The 16,679-nt window shown below is 43.3% G+C and overlaps 1 protein-coding gene across 1 annotated transcript in view; it reads right to left on the bottom strand.

The window, feature by feature from the left end:
- Positions 1 to 8,403, bottom strand: part of GTF2A2 (general transcription factor IIA subunit 2) — a 12,934-nt gene extending 4,531 nt beyond the window's left edge. Inside the window, exons 1-2 of the mRNA XM_018552275.1 lie at positions 8,155 to 8,403; positions 5,847 to 5,951 (exon numbers count right to left, since the gene is read on the bottom strand). Coding sequence (XP_018407777.1) covers positions 5,847 to 5,951; positions 8,155 to 8,226 — 177 coding nt within the window. The 5' untranslated portion in view covers positions 8,227 to 8,403. The remainder of the gene's footprint in view (positions 1 to 5,846; positions 5,952 to 8,154) is intronic.
- Positions 8,404 to 16,679: the final 8,276 nt, after the last annotated feature.

Here is a 16,679-nt window from a genome sequence, read left to right as displayed (position 1 = left end):
ATGGCTGGTGGAAAGAGCGGTTTCTGCCGGTATATAATTTGATTGACTAATACAATTGTACACAGCAAAAAATGGCTCCAGACTACAATCTCAATACAAATTAGTAGGGCTGTTACTGATTAAAAAAAATTTTGATTAATCGAACACGAAAATTTTAATCGATTAATTATAACGCACATACAGATCCAACTACATTGGCCTTAACAGATACAGCACAGCAATGAAGTAATAAAATGAACTAGGATCACACTAATCCAGCACGTTATTAATGTGCCCCACTCAATATGGCCGCCGCTTGAGTGGGGCAACTCAGAATAACAACATGCTGGATTAGTGTGATCCTAGTTCATTTTATTACTTCATTGCTGTGCTGTATGTGTATAGGCCAATGCCTTGGCTGGCGCTCGTGCAGAACAAGTTTCTCGGGCAAACCTCTTAGTTGTAACGAAACCGGAAGTCAGGCGGTCGCAGAACTCGATAAGTATCGACAGATCACCGGTGATCAATCGAAAGTTCGAAATTTATCGAGTTCTGCGACCACCTGACTTCCGCTTTCGTTACAACTAAGAGGTTTGCACAAAGAAGTTCTTCTGCACGAGCGCCATCCGCTACATTGGCCTATACACATACAGCACAGCAATGTAGTAATAAAATGAACTAGAATCATAGTAATCCAGCACGTTATTCATCTGAGTTGCCTCACTCAAGCGGCGGCCATATTGAGTGGGGCACCCGAGATAAATAACATGCTGGATTACTGTGATCCTAGTTCATTTTATTACTTTATTGCTGTGGTCTATGTGTACAGGGCAATGCCGCGGATGGCGCGGAACTTTCTTGTGCAAACCTCGTAGTTCTAAGGAAACCGGAAGTCAGTAGGTCCCAGAACTCGATAAGTTGGGACCATCGATAGAACACAGGCCCAAACCTCATAATGAAGGACTTAATTAATCTTTCTGCATGAAAGACATTTTAATAACTTTTGTGCAGAGAATTTTTTAGGTGAAGGGTAAATGTGCTGAAGAAGCCATTTATAAATAAGAAGTGCAGTTGCAGGAAAATATATTTTTTTAATACAAACAATGCTGTTGTATACACTAAAGACTAATTTCCATTCCGTTTTGCCTTGACACAGAATTATAAAGCACCTAGATCACAATATCTCACCAGTGCGATAAAAAGTGCATCATAAGTACAAAGTTATTGAACAAAACAGAACTGTAGCAATTATATTACCCGGTAGATCTGACACTATGTTGGCTTTTTTCCATAAAGCAATGAGGTTGAGATAAAAAGCCTTAGTTCCCATACCCATCATAGATTACTATACGTTCAAAACATAACGAAGGGAAGGGGGAGGAGTCAACGTCATCGGACTCCTCCCCTTCCCTTCGTTAGCCGGAGCCACTTGGGGTAGGGAGGTGGAGTCCGGTGACGTCGATATCCGTGACGTCATCGGATCTCCGACGGGACTCCCGTAAGACCCGGAAGCCGGCTGAGAGGTGAGTTTTCATTTTTGATCAAAAGAATTTTAATCGATCAAACATTTTAACGATTAATCGAGAAATGAGCAAACTAAATGTGAGAATGGGAGTGAGCTTGGAGCGGTGTCAACCTTACAGCACACACAGGGACCATGGGGAACAAAAGCAGCCACCCTCCAGAAGGAAGGGCAGTGTCAGCACCAATTCAGAGATGATTTGAGGATCTACAGCTGAGTGATACACAAATAAGATACATTTTTGGTAATAGTTCAGGTACTTGAAAACATTTTTAGATTTAAAGTGACATTAAATGTTTTTTCCCCCCATTCTGTTTCTTCTTTTAATACTTACCTTAAGTGATGCCTGTTGATCTGAACATCATCTTCCTTCCACTGTTTTCCAGCAGTCCCTCCAGTGCTGGTTTCTGATCCAGCACAGGCTTCTGTGTCCCAGAGTCTGTCCAGCGTGCACGCTCCCAGCTGAGTGTATTCACTTCCACTGAGTCTGTCCTCCCCCACGCCAATGAGCTCCACTGCGCATGCGCCCACCTACACTTCCTCCTATACGGGCCGTTTGGAAGATGTGTTCTGCAGCTGGGAGCGAACACAATTATTCAATTGACAATTTTTTAATTTATGTTTTTGCATATATCTACTTCTTGCTAGCCGTAAATATATGCAAACAAAAAGGAAGAAGTAGAGGAGACTTTAATTCTACTTTAACTCCTGTGTCACTTTGAAGTAGTAGAGGTGGGTACAGTTAGCCTGTGTGAATTGAAATGTAAAATTTTACCGATCTTAAATTTCAGCTTTTCTCTGGGTTTCAACCTCATGTGTATGGAGTTTCGAAGCAATGTTTTTGTGGGCAGCAGGAAAATGCAGTCATAAATAGGGGACATACCACTACATGCGTCATATCATATAATTTGTAATTACTGACAATTAGAAACTCCTGGCTGCCATTTGTAAGACTTCTGTAAAATAGACAACAAACAAAGTTTGCCAGCACACCTACCAGCTAGCCTGCAGACACCTTACAATGTCTAAGGGCCAGTTCACACCATATGCAGTTGTGATGCAGTCCGTTTATTTTGACTGCTGCAGTTAAAATATATCCCAATGCTTTCCTATGGGCTTTCTTGTGCTTAATTCACACCATTGCAGTCCGTTCAGATGCAGTCGGAAAAAGCACTGCTTGTCCAATTTTACCTGCACCTAACTGCACGAAACGCAGTGCAAAGCATACAAAAAACAAAACAGAATTGATTGTGGCATCATCCAGGGACAGGCAGGGGGAAAAAAAACGCATCAAAACAGATCGCAATGCAACTGCGCAGACGCACACAGTTGTGATGCAGTTTCTGGTGTGAACTAACCCTAAGGCCTGGTACACACCTGGGCGTTTTACAGCGCGTTCCTACACTCTGTAAAACGCTCAACATGTGAAAACCAATGATTGCCTATGGGCATGGTTCCCACCTAGGCGTTTTACAGCGCGTAGGAACGCGCTGCAAAACGCCCTCCCCCCAAAGAAGTACAGGAGCTTCTTTGGGGCGTATTTGCCGCACGTATCCATTGGGATACAGCCAGGTAGCCCTCGGAAACGAATCGCGGTAAAAACACGTGACAAACGCGCATATTCGATACGCCTAGGTGTGAACCCAGCTTAACTATTAAGGAGGAATGGTCCGCCTCCTGGCAAACCTGCACCCAATTCATCCTATATATGCTCCAAGATGGAGGCTCTCATAGATCAGAGTTAGGACCACACTACACAGAGGGGCCTTGCGAGGCAGTGCGGCTTCCACATATTTTGCAAAAGTTGTGCATCTAAAACCCGTTTTTAAACCTAATAGTTAGAAAGAGTAATCTGTTTGCAGGCTGGCAAGTGTGCTGGGAAATAGTATGTTTACTATAACTACAACTATGAATGAACAGGAGGGGGATTAGATCACTCCCGTTCATTCATAGTTGAGGATATAGTCAACATGCTATGTCCTCATCTACAAATACTCAGCAATCACCTAGTGTTTGCATTGGCTCTCCTCTCTGTCACAGGAGGGTGAGCGAGCAGTGCGGGAGTAGAGCTCAGCCTCCTGTGACAGCGCGGGTTGTCTCCGCCCACACACCGCTCTGCCGGACTGTGATAGGAGGCTGAGCGGTGTGGGAGGAGAGACGCCGGCCACTCACATCGCTCTCCTCCCACAGCGCTCGGCCGGCTGTCACACTTTCTCTCCTCCCAGCTGGGAAACAGAGCAGCGCCCATTGGGGAAGAAAGCAGGGATGCGCCAATGTATCGCCCAGAAAATGGCACTTTCGGCATTTAACGGAAAGTGCCATTTTCGGCCGATATATCGGTGCATCCCTAATTCTTACTTTACAGCATTTTTTCACACCTGCCTAAAACTTTTGCACAGTACTTTTTTTAAATATTGGGAATTTTCATGTGCTAGCTGTCTAATTGCGTGTTGCGTGTGTTCAGGTCTTAAGTGAAGTTCAGTTTTTTTTTAAATGATGGAAAAAAAAAAAAAAAAAAAAAAACACACCTAGATTTTAGGAGCAAAACAAATGAATAGCAAATATCTTTCCATTCATTTTTTTATGTTGCATTTCTAGTTCATGTTCTTTTAGCCCTGATGAAGGGGACTATTCCCATCCCAAAACAACTGTCACTAATCAATGATTTGTTGGTGATTTCTATTTTTCTCACTTTCTGTATCTGTGACACCCATGCTATGGAAGTATATTTTGCCCCCTGTTGGAGAAATTGTCTACCACTTCCTGCCCTGACAGCAGATGAGAACCCACTCCCCATGGTCCAAAGAAAAGGGACAGAAATAGCAATAAAACCTGACAGATGTTTTAACCCCTGCTTTCCTATACAAAAATAAACTGTTTTAAACTGGAGTGGGGCTTTACAGTTTTAACGACTTGAATATCATTTTTCAGTATTCAGCGCTGCGGTACTTTGACTGACATTTATTCCGTTATGCAACAAATGTACTAAAATTTATTTTATACCATTTTTTGGGGACAGATAGAGCTTTCTTTTGGTGGTATGGAATCATCACTGGGGGTTTAGTTTTTTACTGTATGAAGGAAAAGTTACTGAAAATGTTGAAAGAAAAAAAAAACAAATGTCTTTTTACATTATGTTATGAAACAATGATTATTACCCAGTTTTTTGGTAAAATATAAAAGACGGGGTCAGGTCGGGTAAATAGATATCAAACATGTCAAGCCTTAAAATTGCGCGCACTCGCGAAATCACAAAAAACTACCACACTCAAAACTGACCATAGGTGATGCCTTAAAAGCTTTTACCGCTCATCAGTTTAGTGTTATCAGTGGTTGATGGCCCTAAAATGATTGCTCTCACTCCGACGTTCGTGGTGATATGTAGCATGTGCGACATAATCGTCGTTTTCGCACATATGCGCACCCGACGCATGTTTGCACGCATGTATGTATGGTGTGGGGACTTTATAAAAAAAAATTGTTTTTTTTAAATTCTTTTTCATGTGTAACTTTACATTTTTTTAAACTTTACTTTAATCTTTTTTTCCACTTAAAGTTATTGTTATCACATAGGGGGGTAAGAAATCCTCTATGTGATAGCAAAGAGATGTGACAGGTCCTCCTTATGGAGACATCAGGGGTCTCCAAGACTCCCAATGTCACCTAGGGACCCCCAAAGAAGCTGATGAAGCAGAGATCTGCTTCATCAGCTTCTCTCCAGCGTCTGAAGCCGGAAACTGACACAAGAATGCGGAAGTGATGTAATATAGCGGAGAGGGGATCGGAGGGAGATTGTGTACCGAACTCCCTCTGATCCCGTCACAGAGCCACTATGCTGGTCCCGGGCTCGCACCAGGCACATCGGCGCTCGGGACCAGCAGGAGGGGGGACACGGACCGGCACCTTATACAAGTGATCCCCCGGTTCTATAGCCGGCGGATCGCTTGTATGTAAAGAGGCATAAAAAAAAATGCATCAGTACTTGTGCATGTGAGTACTTGGACAAGTATCAGTACTTGTAAAAATGGTATCTGTGCATATATTTATTAAAAAATAAATATCATACATTAAAACAGGGATGCACAAATCCCAGGAGCCCCATAGCCAATGCTCCTTAAAAATGACAGCTGCCTCCTAACTTTTGAGTTTCTCTCTAGTCTTGGAGCTGGAAAAGTATCTGTACTTGTACTGAGTACTGTACTTGGTATCTGAACATCCCTTATTACCACAATACATGCTAATCACATACAAAGGTGGAAATGGACTTTACACTATTACTATGCTGTCACCATATAGATTAGGTATGGAAAACTGGGATAAAACAATGTTCATCTTTCTCCCTTACCCTAAAGTTGACTCTGTTTCGGACCCGCTGTGCCAGTGCTGAATTTATTGCCTTGTCAAACTGAAGCAATACTTGTAGCGCTAGCTGAGGGTTGATCTGCTGAGACTGAAAAAAAAAAATATTATTATACAGGATTCATATAGCGCCAACAGTTTGCACAGCGCTTTACAATATAAGGAAAACATTACAATACAATTCAAGACAAGATGGTAAGGAGGGCCCTGCCCGTGATGGCTTACAATCTAAAAGGGAGGGAGAAGTGATACATGAGGAGGTAGCTGTGTGGGGATGAATTGTTTGAGAATGTGATGGTTCAGTGGTTAGGTTGAGGTGGGATAATTGTGGGATGTATATCCTTTTTAAAGCAGAATTAACATTATTTCAGCTTACAAACAAAGGATGTAGGTACCTCAGACACGCTTTTCACTACTTAAAAACTGACATGTCTATTTTAGTCTGTGCTGACCATAGTCTGTGTAGAATAAAAACAAAGTCCAAATCCCATTCGCACTGCCACGGTCTCAAAACCACAAGGCATATGTGGTGCCCAGGTGACCACACGGATGGCGCCGTGCAAAACACTTAAAGTAAATAAAAGTAATTCACCGGCACACACATGAAGGGTTTTTAAAGTATTGATATGTTTATTCAATACCCAATGTCACATACTGTCATACGGTGCTAACGTTTCGGGTCCGCACAGGGATCCTTCATCAGAGCGACAGGTTTGAAACGTTAGCACCGTATGACAGTATGTGACATTGGGTATTGAATAAACATATCAATACTTTAAAAACCTTTCAAGTGTGTGTCGGTGAATTACTTTTATTTACTATTTGTGTAGAATAACAAACAAGATGACTGGTAATGCCATGGCCCTGGGCCTGTGCAACATCCTGCCGCTAACTCAAATGTATTGCACGACGTGCCCAATGCACGATGCAGCACCAGAAGCAATATTACAGGCCAGTCCACATATTCTTTCTGCCGAGGTCCAGGTACGTTCACCCAACCGAACCATCTGATCCAGAAATCTGCAAAAGGGAAGCCATTACCACTCTTCATCCAATCAGAAAACAGCTAGTAATCATTGAAAACAATACTAGGTGTTTGCTGAACAGTCAATATGCTGAGCGAGCCTCTGTGTTCTCAGAGCAGAGGGGAAGTCACTCAGCACAGCGGCAATGCAGGAGCCAGAAGATTGCTGTAGATCACTGCACTGGCTGCGGCTACTACATTGTGTAAAAGGATCGCCGGGACCCTACCCGGTATAAAATATGTATACTTACATTGGGGTATATCAGAGCCCCTGGAAGTTATTGGCCGGCTCTACTCACATAAACAGACTGCAAAAGTAGCCAGAAGTGGCTTGCATGGGCCTGCTGCTGCCCACATAGGCAACAGCGAAAGGGTTAAAGGCTTCAAGAAAGCTGCTCAAAGCTTTGCAGAAAATTTGGCGCTCATACAAGCTGAAGCTAAATTAGGCCTTAGCTTGTGTTAAAGCACTTTTTATTACAAATTTGCTGATAATATACCTTTGCTTTTTCATCCTTTGATACATTTCAGGGCTGTTGATCTATCTACATACATGCACTCCATCAATGATTGTTTGGCATTTCATGTCCATGCCATAAAGAAAAAGTATTTGGAGAGTAAAATGTACACTTCCCAATACCTAGAGCCGTCGTGTGACACTGCAGCTGTTACATGTCAGCTCTATAGATTGAGATCTGAGTGATCACAAACCGCTGATCACCGAATTTACAGTCTTCTTCCTGCAGAGAGCCGCGGCTGTCAGTCATTATTCCCCACAGGGATTTCCTCCATCCCCTCTCTGTTCCTCCCGTGCTCATTGGAGGACAGACAGGGAGGGGGCAGGCACAGCTGGCACTGGCTCTAGAGAGGAAAAGCTAGCTGCCAATGAGGCAGTGGGGTGGATCCTAACAATATTTTCGGGATCTTTCCCTGCTGCAGTGCGGCTCTGTGCCGTCAGCATATAGAGGCCAGTAGCCAAATAATAATAATAATGGTTTGACCATAGTTCTCTTATTAATAATGTGCATTGAAGTTGCAATTAGAAGTCATTAGTGTCAGTCTGTGGGTCAGGTTAAGTACACAGAACAATTGGGAGCTGGACACAGAATTTTCACCCATTAGCCGGATCTTTGGATATTGAAGCTGATATCCCATTGCAGTGACTGGGATTACACTGGGATGTAGGAGAAGTAAACCCAGAGCTGCTGCCACGTGTATGTATCGGAGATAGAAGCCCACGGATGTGGGGGGAGGTTAGCGTACATCCTCTGACCTGTATTAACTCATCCAGGCTCTCCTGTAGACTGTTGCCCAGGGTGGTGTTCCTATACAGCTGATAAGCCATGATGAATGGTGGTCACACACGGCTGACCAGCCCCTGCTCGTTCCCCGGTATAGTCCTGGGTGCAGTACGGCAGTTCCCGCCGCTATGAGTGCAGGCAGCCTATTCCACCCGCCGTGTACAGCTCGAGAGAACACCAGAAGCTCTATGTCACGGCTACTTCCCAGCCACTAGAGGACCCGGAAGTGTTGTCCACAAAGGAACCGGAAGTGGGCGGAGCCTACACGGCGTAAACTGTGACCCCCCCGGAAGTAATCGGATTTCCCTGTCACTATGGTCCAGTTAAATGGGTCTGTGGGTCTAACACAGGGCGGGTGCGCTGTCAGTTATGTGGGGTTAGGGGAGCTGAGTGACAGAGGGTTGCAGGGTTAGTGCTATGAGGCCACATTCATGTCTTCTCTCCTAGCATTGCAGGCTGAGGAGACGGGTGAAAGGAGGTGTAGTGTGAGCGCTACAGCTTTACTGGGTCATAGGGGAGGGGAGGGGAGTATCAGTGCTGCAGGGTGAGGGGACCTGGGTAACAGGGCATGAAGTGTCATTATAGGATGACAACGGGGTGCAGTGTTACGGATATGGGGGGTCAGTTGTCAGTGCTACTATGTTACATGATGTTGCTGATAAAGGCTGCAAGGTGACATGAGGTGCTGGGGGACTGGGTTTAGTGTCAGTGGTACAGGGGGACATGGAGCTGCTCAGTGAGGGGCATTAGATGACGTGGGGGTGCAGTATCAGTACTATGGGATGACATGGGGGTGCAGTGTTAGTACTACCAGATGACATGGGGTTATATTTGCAGTAGAACGGGATGACATAGGGGTTTAGTGTCCGTACTGTGGGATGAAATAGGGTTGCAGTGTTAGTGCTGCGTGGTGAGGGTACAGGTTGAGTGTACCTCCTAGACAACAGGACTTGCAGTGTCAGTGATATAGGAGTGCATTGTGGGGGGAATCTGAGTGAGGGAGGGGGTGTATTGACAGTGTGAAACGGGTACTTCCTGAGAAGCATTGCAGGGTAACATGGTGGTGACCAGTTAGGAGAGTTGAGTGACAGGGGCTACAGTGTTATTACTACAGGGATTTGGGGGAGCTGGTTCACAGGCAAGTGCAGTGACAGAGTTACCCGGTGACATGGGGGTGCTGTACATGGGGATTTAGATAAGTGGGTGCAGTTTCAGTGCTATGGGGTGACAAGGTCAGTGTTATTGAGTGGAGCACTGTAATTGTTGCAGAAGGAGTGGAGCTAGGTGACAAGACTTGCGGTGTCAGTGCGTCAAGGTGACATAAGGCTGATGGAGGACGCATGCAAGCTGAGTGATAGACAGGTGTTTTGAATGGGGATGCTGTGTAGAGATGGCAGATGCACTGTCAACATTGCAGGGTGACATGTGGGTGGGATATGGGAGGTGAGTAACAGGGAAGTGGTCAGTGCTACAGGGCAGTCAGGGGGTGGGAGGATGGGTGCAGAGTCGGTGTTATATAGATGTCCTGGGGACATTGGGGTGCGGGTTAGTGTTAGCCCCATGTAGGGAACAGCATGACAGGCAGGTGCAGTGACACTGTGAAAGAATAGGGTGATAAGGGGGGTGCATTGTCAGTGATTTTTTTTTTTTTCTTTCGCTAGCCCTAATCAAAAGGTCAAGATGGTAATTTGAGTGAACAGTGGGATTGTGTCGAGTAAATAGATACCAAACATATCAAGCATAAAAATGGTGTTCACCTTCCAAATAGCAACAAACCCATGATAGTCCATAGGCAACTCTTTAAAAATCTCTATAGCTTATCAATTGAGAGTTAACTATAAATGAGGGCCCTAAAATTATTTCTTGCTCTCTGGCGTGGGTGGTGATACACAATATGTGTTGCACAACTATACATTATTTGATGACTAGCAAAAGTGTGCATGTTCCAGAACAGGTGTTTGTGGTGGGGAGCGGATTGTTGGAGTGGAGCTCAATGTGTAGGTGGCGAGGGACAGTGGGCAGTAGAAGGGACCCTTAAGGAGTGAGGAGCTGTTTGCACCAATGGAGCCAGGAGTTAAAGCTGGGAGTTACTGGAAATGGTGGAAAGTATGTACTGTGAGCAAAGGGTTTCTGCTCGTTCCAGGGAAGGATAAATAGTGTTTAGCGGGTGAGGATAAGCTGTGACTGGAGGGTGAGGTGTGTGATGAGCTGTGACCAGGGGGCAACAATGGTGGGCATGAGCTGACACTTCCAAATTACCTTTGTCCCCACAGGACCAGTCTCTCAATCTTGCAGTGGCAAGGAACAGGACCCACCATGAATCCTGCAATGATGGAAAGCAGCAGGTCAAGCATTGCTTGGCAGGAGGGGGGGAGTAACAGTTCAGAATGGTTGGGCCACTTCAAGCAGAGGCTTGCCCTTTATATGTGGGCAACTGCCAGGTGATATTAACCCATGTTTAGAGGGGGTGGGCCACATTAAAGATGGGGGTAGGAAGCTGAGTAGAGATTGGGGGGGGGGTCTGGGTTTACATGTACTGTAAGGTGGCCAGGAACAGATGTCCTTGAGCAGGGGCAAAGTGTAAATGAGCCTGTGTTTCAGTTTGAAATCTTTGTTCTGATCCCCCTGTGCTGTTGGGAATAGTTTCTCAGGAGGTCCATTTATAAAGCATTGGTATGACTTTACTGTGGCTATACCATTGCTTCTTTAAAAAAAATTGGCCAGCAGCGTGCTGTTTAATATGTACATTGCACTCCACTTGCTTCTAAGCCCCATATAATATAAATGAAGCGCCCAGTCATGTAACCTGTCAGTCGTGTGATCGGCCTGTTCTTAAATTATGGAGTGGAAACTCCGAGACATACTGCAGGCTCCACGCCATTGCCTGCATTTTATGAACTGGCTGTAAAATACAGGCCCTGCTTTATTGTAGTATAATATATCGTATCTGCTATAAATACCTTAGATAATTATAGTTAGTTATTATTAAGGGGGGAAACGTGCACATCAAGTTGAACCTCGTGCAAAACATATTATTTTAAAGAAAATCAAACATCAGCTTTTCTACAGCGGCCAATTTTGTCCCGAAAGGACAACAAATTCAAACCAGGTGGAAAAAAACACACAGTAGTTTAGGTGGCACATCTCTCACAGAGGGAACAATGTGAAATAATCTTTGGCAATTTGTCTAGAAAGCTGACCTCCAGGATAAGCAAATATTGTCTAAATACAAGATGCATGTGTGTCCTTACCTGAAGGGTTAGCCAAGCTTTGCAATGAGATGCATGATGTAGGTAGGGGTGTCCTGTATTTTTAAAAATATCAAGCTTTAAAAGGTATAGTTTAACTGCAATATAATCAGCTAGTATGTTCTATGGTGTAAGCAAATTATTTGTTTTTTCTACACGTTACAGTTATCACTGGACACAGCGTCGCAATCTGATTTTAGCACAAGTATCGCCAAGAATGCAAGCAGTGAAAAGCTACGACACCATACACTATATTAGGGTTTTTATTACTCAGGCTTCTGATTCAGCAGTTCTAAATAAAATGAGCAGATCTGTTTGAATGTTTTTTTTTTTAATTCCAATTGGTCAACATTTTGTACTTCATATCATTTTGTTTAATATCCATATGTAGTGAGAAACACACCAGCCATAACATTATGGACACTTTCCTAATATTGAGTAGTTTCCCCTTTTGCCACCAAAGCAGCCATGACACATCGGGGCATGGACTCCACTAGACCTCTGAAGGTATGTTGTGATTTCATGCACCAAACTGTCTGTAGCAGATCATTTATGTCCCGTCACTTGTAGGGTGGAGCCTCCATGGATCAGATTCGTTTTTCCAGCACATCCCAGATGCTTAATTGGATTGAGATCTGGAGAATTTGGAGGCCAAGACAACACCTCAAACTTGTGTTCCTCAAACCATTCTAGGACCATTTATGCAGCGTGGCAGGGCGCATTATCCTTCTGAAAGAGGCCACTCATCATGGAATACTCTTTCCATAAAAGGGGTGTACTTGGTCAGCAACAAATTATTAGGTAGGCGGTATGTGTCAAAGTAACAGCCACATGAATGGCAGGACCCAAGGTTTCCTAGCAGAACATTGTCCAAAACATTACACTGCCTCCACCGGTTTGCCTTCTTCCAATAGTGCATGCTGGTGCCCTCTCCTCCCCAGGTAAGCGACACATATGCTCCATTGTTCCGTAGTCCAATTCTGATGCTCACATGCCCATTATAGGCACTTTTGGCAGTGGACAACATAGGCACCCTGACCAGTCAACCGCTACGCAGCCCGATACGTAACAAACTGATGCACTGTGTTCGGACACCTTTTTATTGGTACCAGCATGAAAATTTTTAGCAATTTGAGCTATAGTAGCTCTTCTAATGGCTCAGACTACAGCAACAAGCCTTCACTCCCCCCATGCATCAGTGAGCCTTAGCCTCCCATGACCCTAATTCACTGGTTTTCCTTCCTTGGACAATTTTTGGTAGGTCCTGACCACTGCATACCTGGAACATCCCACGAGCTGCAGTTTTGGAGTTGGAGTTGTTATACAATCACCCGACACTACTTAGTTTCCACAATCCATGACAATCCAGTTTGAGGTCCAAAAGTCAGTAGCGAGAGCAATACTGTGAATACTTTCTATAGCTTTCTTATGCTGTGTTAGCTTCTCGTCGTACATCTGACCAATCACAGTGTCGATTGTACGGCGACTGGGTAAATGATCTGGTTTTGAAGAGCTATACGTAGTACTGTTTGTAGTCCATCATCTTCCACAATCGCCGTCGGACGTCCTGAACTGGCAATCCACTGAGCAATAGCAATTTTCAAATCTGCAGAAACTTTGTCGCTTGCAGGCTTGTTTGACTGACACGACAAGAAATTAGTTATTGATTGTACTTGAGAACTCTTCTGCCGGTCACTGTCGACAACTTGTTTATACTTGAGTGGATGTTTGTGCTAAAGGTGGTACGTCAGCGTTGTATTTGAACCACGGAAAGCAAATTGTTTATTGCAGTAAACTTTGTTGCCATTCTCTACTTTGCCATCAGCAGTTAGCTTAAAAATAAAATGGTTGCTCAACTTTCCGCTTACATGCATAACTGCAACATTGCTTTCATTGCTCGCCATTGTTGTTTATGGTCTAAACGTCTACATTTTATAAAACACCAAGGATCTCTTTCCGTCACACTGTTAACAGTGGAGGTTTTGAAGTTCTCACAGAAACAGAGAAGAGTGAGAGACGCGCCATCACTGAGTCAGTTCTGCATATGTGATGGTGTGGCTTTTGACATATTGATTGTGATAGTGGACATTAATAAAATATTTGTTCAACTTCAAACTGATCTGGTTGACCTACAACGAAAATATATTAAAAATAACACTTCCCCTTTACAAAATTTCAATTAAAACTTTAAAAGCTTATTAAAAAAAAACATATTTGAGATCTGTGGTGGCAAGAATAAGTGCAACTCCAGGGCAAGAAGCTTCATACATTTCATAATGGAATGTACAAGGGAGTCTATGATTTCTTATTCTAATATCCATATGGGGTTTCCTTTAGATCTGATGGACAGATTCTAATACAAAATGCTCAGGGGCTTTTCTCCTATCACTTTGTGAGCTGAAGGCTAATATGATGGGATGGACAGCTTGTTTTTGGAATCTGACAGGAGCACGAGCGAATGATCTAGCCATATAATCATGTTTCTGGACAGAGTATTGATTCACAATTTCACAGCAATGCTAGGTGACACCGAAGGTTTTGGGTTTCTAGATTTTGCCTGGCAAGAATATAAACAAAGATCACACAACATGCAGCAATGTAATATCTCAATTATTGTTTGTATTGCTAGAGCCCTTCCTGTCAGTTTGTAGACAGTATATATGAATGTGCAGCGCTAAGGGTCACCGGTGGGCAGAGGCGGCTCTAGAGTTTGCGAGACCTTAGGCGAGACCTAAACATGAAGCCCCACTCAGGCCTGTGGGATCTCACTAGGGCTCTGCAGGGTCTCACCAGGGCTCGGTGGGGTTTAAGCAGGCTGGTGAGACCCCACAGAGCCCAAGTGAGACCCCGAAAGAGCCCTGGTGAGACCCCACAGAGCCCTGAATAACCCAGGGCTCTGTATGGTCTCACCAGAGCTCTGTGGGGTCCATATCCAATCAAGAATTTGAAGAGATACCTTTTCAATCAGGCTTCTTTTAGCCAGTTACAGTCTACAGTAGACTATTGGTCCAACTTAGTAAAGCAGGAAAATACATGATATGTAAAAAGTAAGCAGGAAAAGACACGATATGTAGAAGTAATCCCTGGTAACCAGATCTCACTACCAGAAACCTCTAAATGATATCTACAGAGTAGTTACTAGACTTTATTTTTGACCATATTAAAGTCATAACTTTCTATAGTCTATTACACAAACAAATTGTATAGAACACATGGAGGGGAATTCATCAAAACGGGCGCAGACAAAATCTGGAGCAGTTGCCCAGGGCAACCAATCAGCTTCTGTTCAGTTAAGCTTTGAAAATGAAACAGAGAAGCTGATTGGTTGCCATGCACAGCTGCTCCAGATTTTGATAAATTCCCCTATGTATAAGCAACAGAAAAAAGTCCCCTGCAGACAACCCCATTGCTTATAATGCGCTCTCCATATCAGATACTGAAAAATAAGCCAAGTTAATACAATTCATATCTGGATTTGATGTTTATTAAACAAAAAACGAACCAGTCTTTTTGCACAGTTATATATATATTTACCTGCCCAGTACAAAGGGTTAATAGATATTCCACAAGTTTGCATATATATCTGTGAGAACAGGAACATTGCCATGTAGACACCCTTCCCACAGCTATATTATGTGTTCTTTACAACAGTCAATGAAGGTCTGAGCACTTGCCTGCTAAGGGGGACAGGGAGCACAATATGAAATATCGTTCACAAAAATATATATTAGCTCTGTCCTTTTCTATTTTATGAATATAAATATTTCAATAAAGAACATGCATTTTCCAGATAAAAGTTGTGAAGGTGTATGCTATATACATAAAACAAAGGATTTTTGTACATAAAACAATTCTAATAAAATAGTAAAAAGGTAGGTATTATGGTAAACAAGTGAAAAGACAGCATCAGTTTCCCTTGCAAGCTTGCAACATTCACAGAGTAACTATTGGGTGCCACTTTGTTATGCTATTTACGGTTACAATACTTTCGGGATCGAGGTTTCAAAGGGACCATTCCCTCAGAGCCAGTCATTTCCCTGTAGAATATCAAGATATACCAGAGTTCCCTGTGGCTAGCTTTGTTGCCGCCGTCATAAACATCATCACACTTGAAGCTGCAGTAAAATGTTCAATCCACCCAAGACTCGAATTTCAGTTTTAGGCTGGCCATACACCTTACAATTATCTGCAGATTTTCTGTGGTCAGATTGAAAAGGTGCAACAGATTCCATCTACACCTAACTGTGTGGATGGAGTAATCTCCACCTGGGCCAATCTGTTGCACCTTTTACATCTGACCACAGAAAATCTGCAGATAATTGTAAGGTGTATGGCCAGCTTTATGGAGTTCAGTGGGCCAAGTCACATTATTGTTTCTTATACCGATTAGAGAGTGTCCATAGTCAAGATCTCTCTACAAAGATTCCAGTGCCTGTTCCTACCAACCTTACCACAGCACATTTGCGAGTCTTAATTCTCCTGCTATAGCAGGGTGTTCTCACTACACCTGGTACATTCTTGACCATATAAAATTAACTCCCAACAGGGAGAATGCACCTCCCTTGAAACTGCAGAAGCAGATGAGTAATCCCAAGAATTCTAGAAGAGATCCATCCCAAGAATTCTAGCACAGAGCTGTGGAATCATTTAAGACATAAGAAAATAAAAAGTATTTCAACTCACTGGCATCTATCAAAAACAAAACTAGATCAGATCTGGATGGTCTGACCCTACCATATTAGGAACTTTACACCCCACTTTTGTTAAATGTAGTGAATCCAGTGACAGTTACATTCAGCCTTTAGCAGAATGTGTGCATATGTACTAATGATCACAATGTAGCATCCAAGACAAGTCTGGTATTTACCAAAAAAAGTGAGCAAAACCACTCCAGTTTACAGATATGAATGTTTAGGGTGATGTGTGCCGTTTAGTTAGGGATAAAGCAAATGCAACCATTTTGGAGGTCAAGACATCCATATAAATAAAAAAAAAAAAATGTAAAAAGCTTCCTCTAATTTTACTGAACAATCCTAATAATCTGGGGGTACCACCAGGTTCTACAAAATACAAGGTACTATAATGAACAAGCTTAATGTCTTTTGGTAGTGTTGCGCTAGGAATGTAACGAGGGGGGCGAGCCAGAGCTTGACATGACAAAAAAAAAAAATAATATATGTACATTTCCCGCTACATCGCACTAGTCTTTGTATAGTTTTCAGTTCTGTAGATGCTTCAAAGTAATGTGC

This window comes from Nanorana parkeri, unplaced genomic scaffold (genome assembly GCF_000935625.1).
Source record: "Nanorana parkeri isolate BGI_ZX_2015 unplaced genomic scaffold, ASM93562v1 scaffold82, whole genome shotgun sequence".
In the NCBI taxonomy this organism is placed as follows: domain Eukaryota; kingdom Metazoa; phylum Chordata; class Amphibia; order Anura; family Dicroglossidae; genus Nanorana; species Nanorana parkeri.
This window is presented reverse-complemented; position numbering and strand designations above follow the sequence as displayed.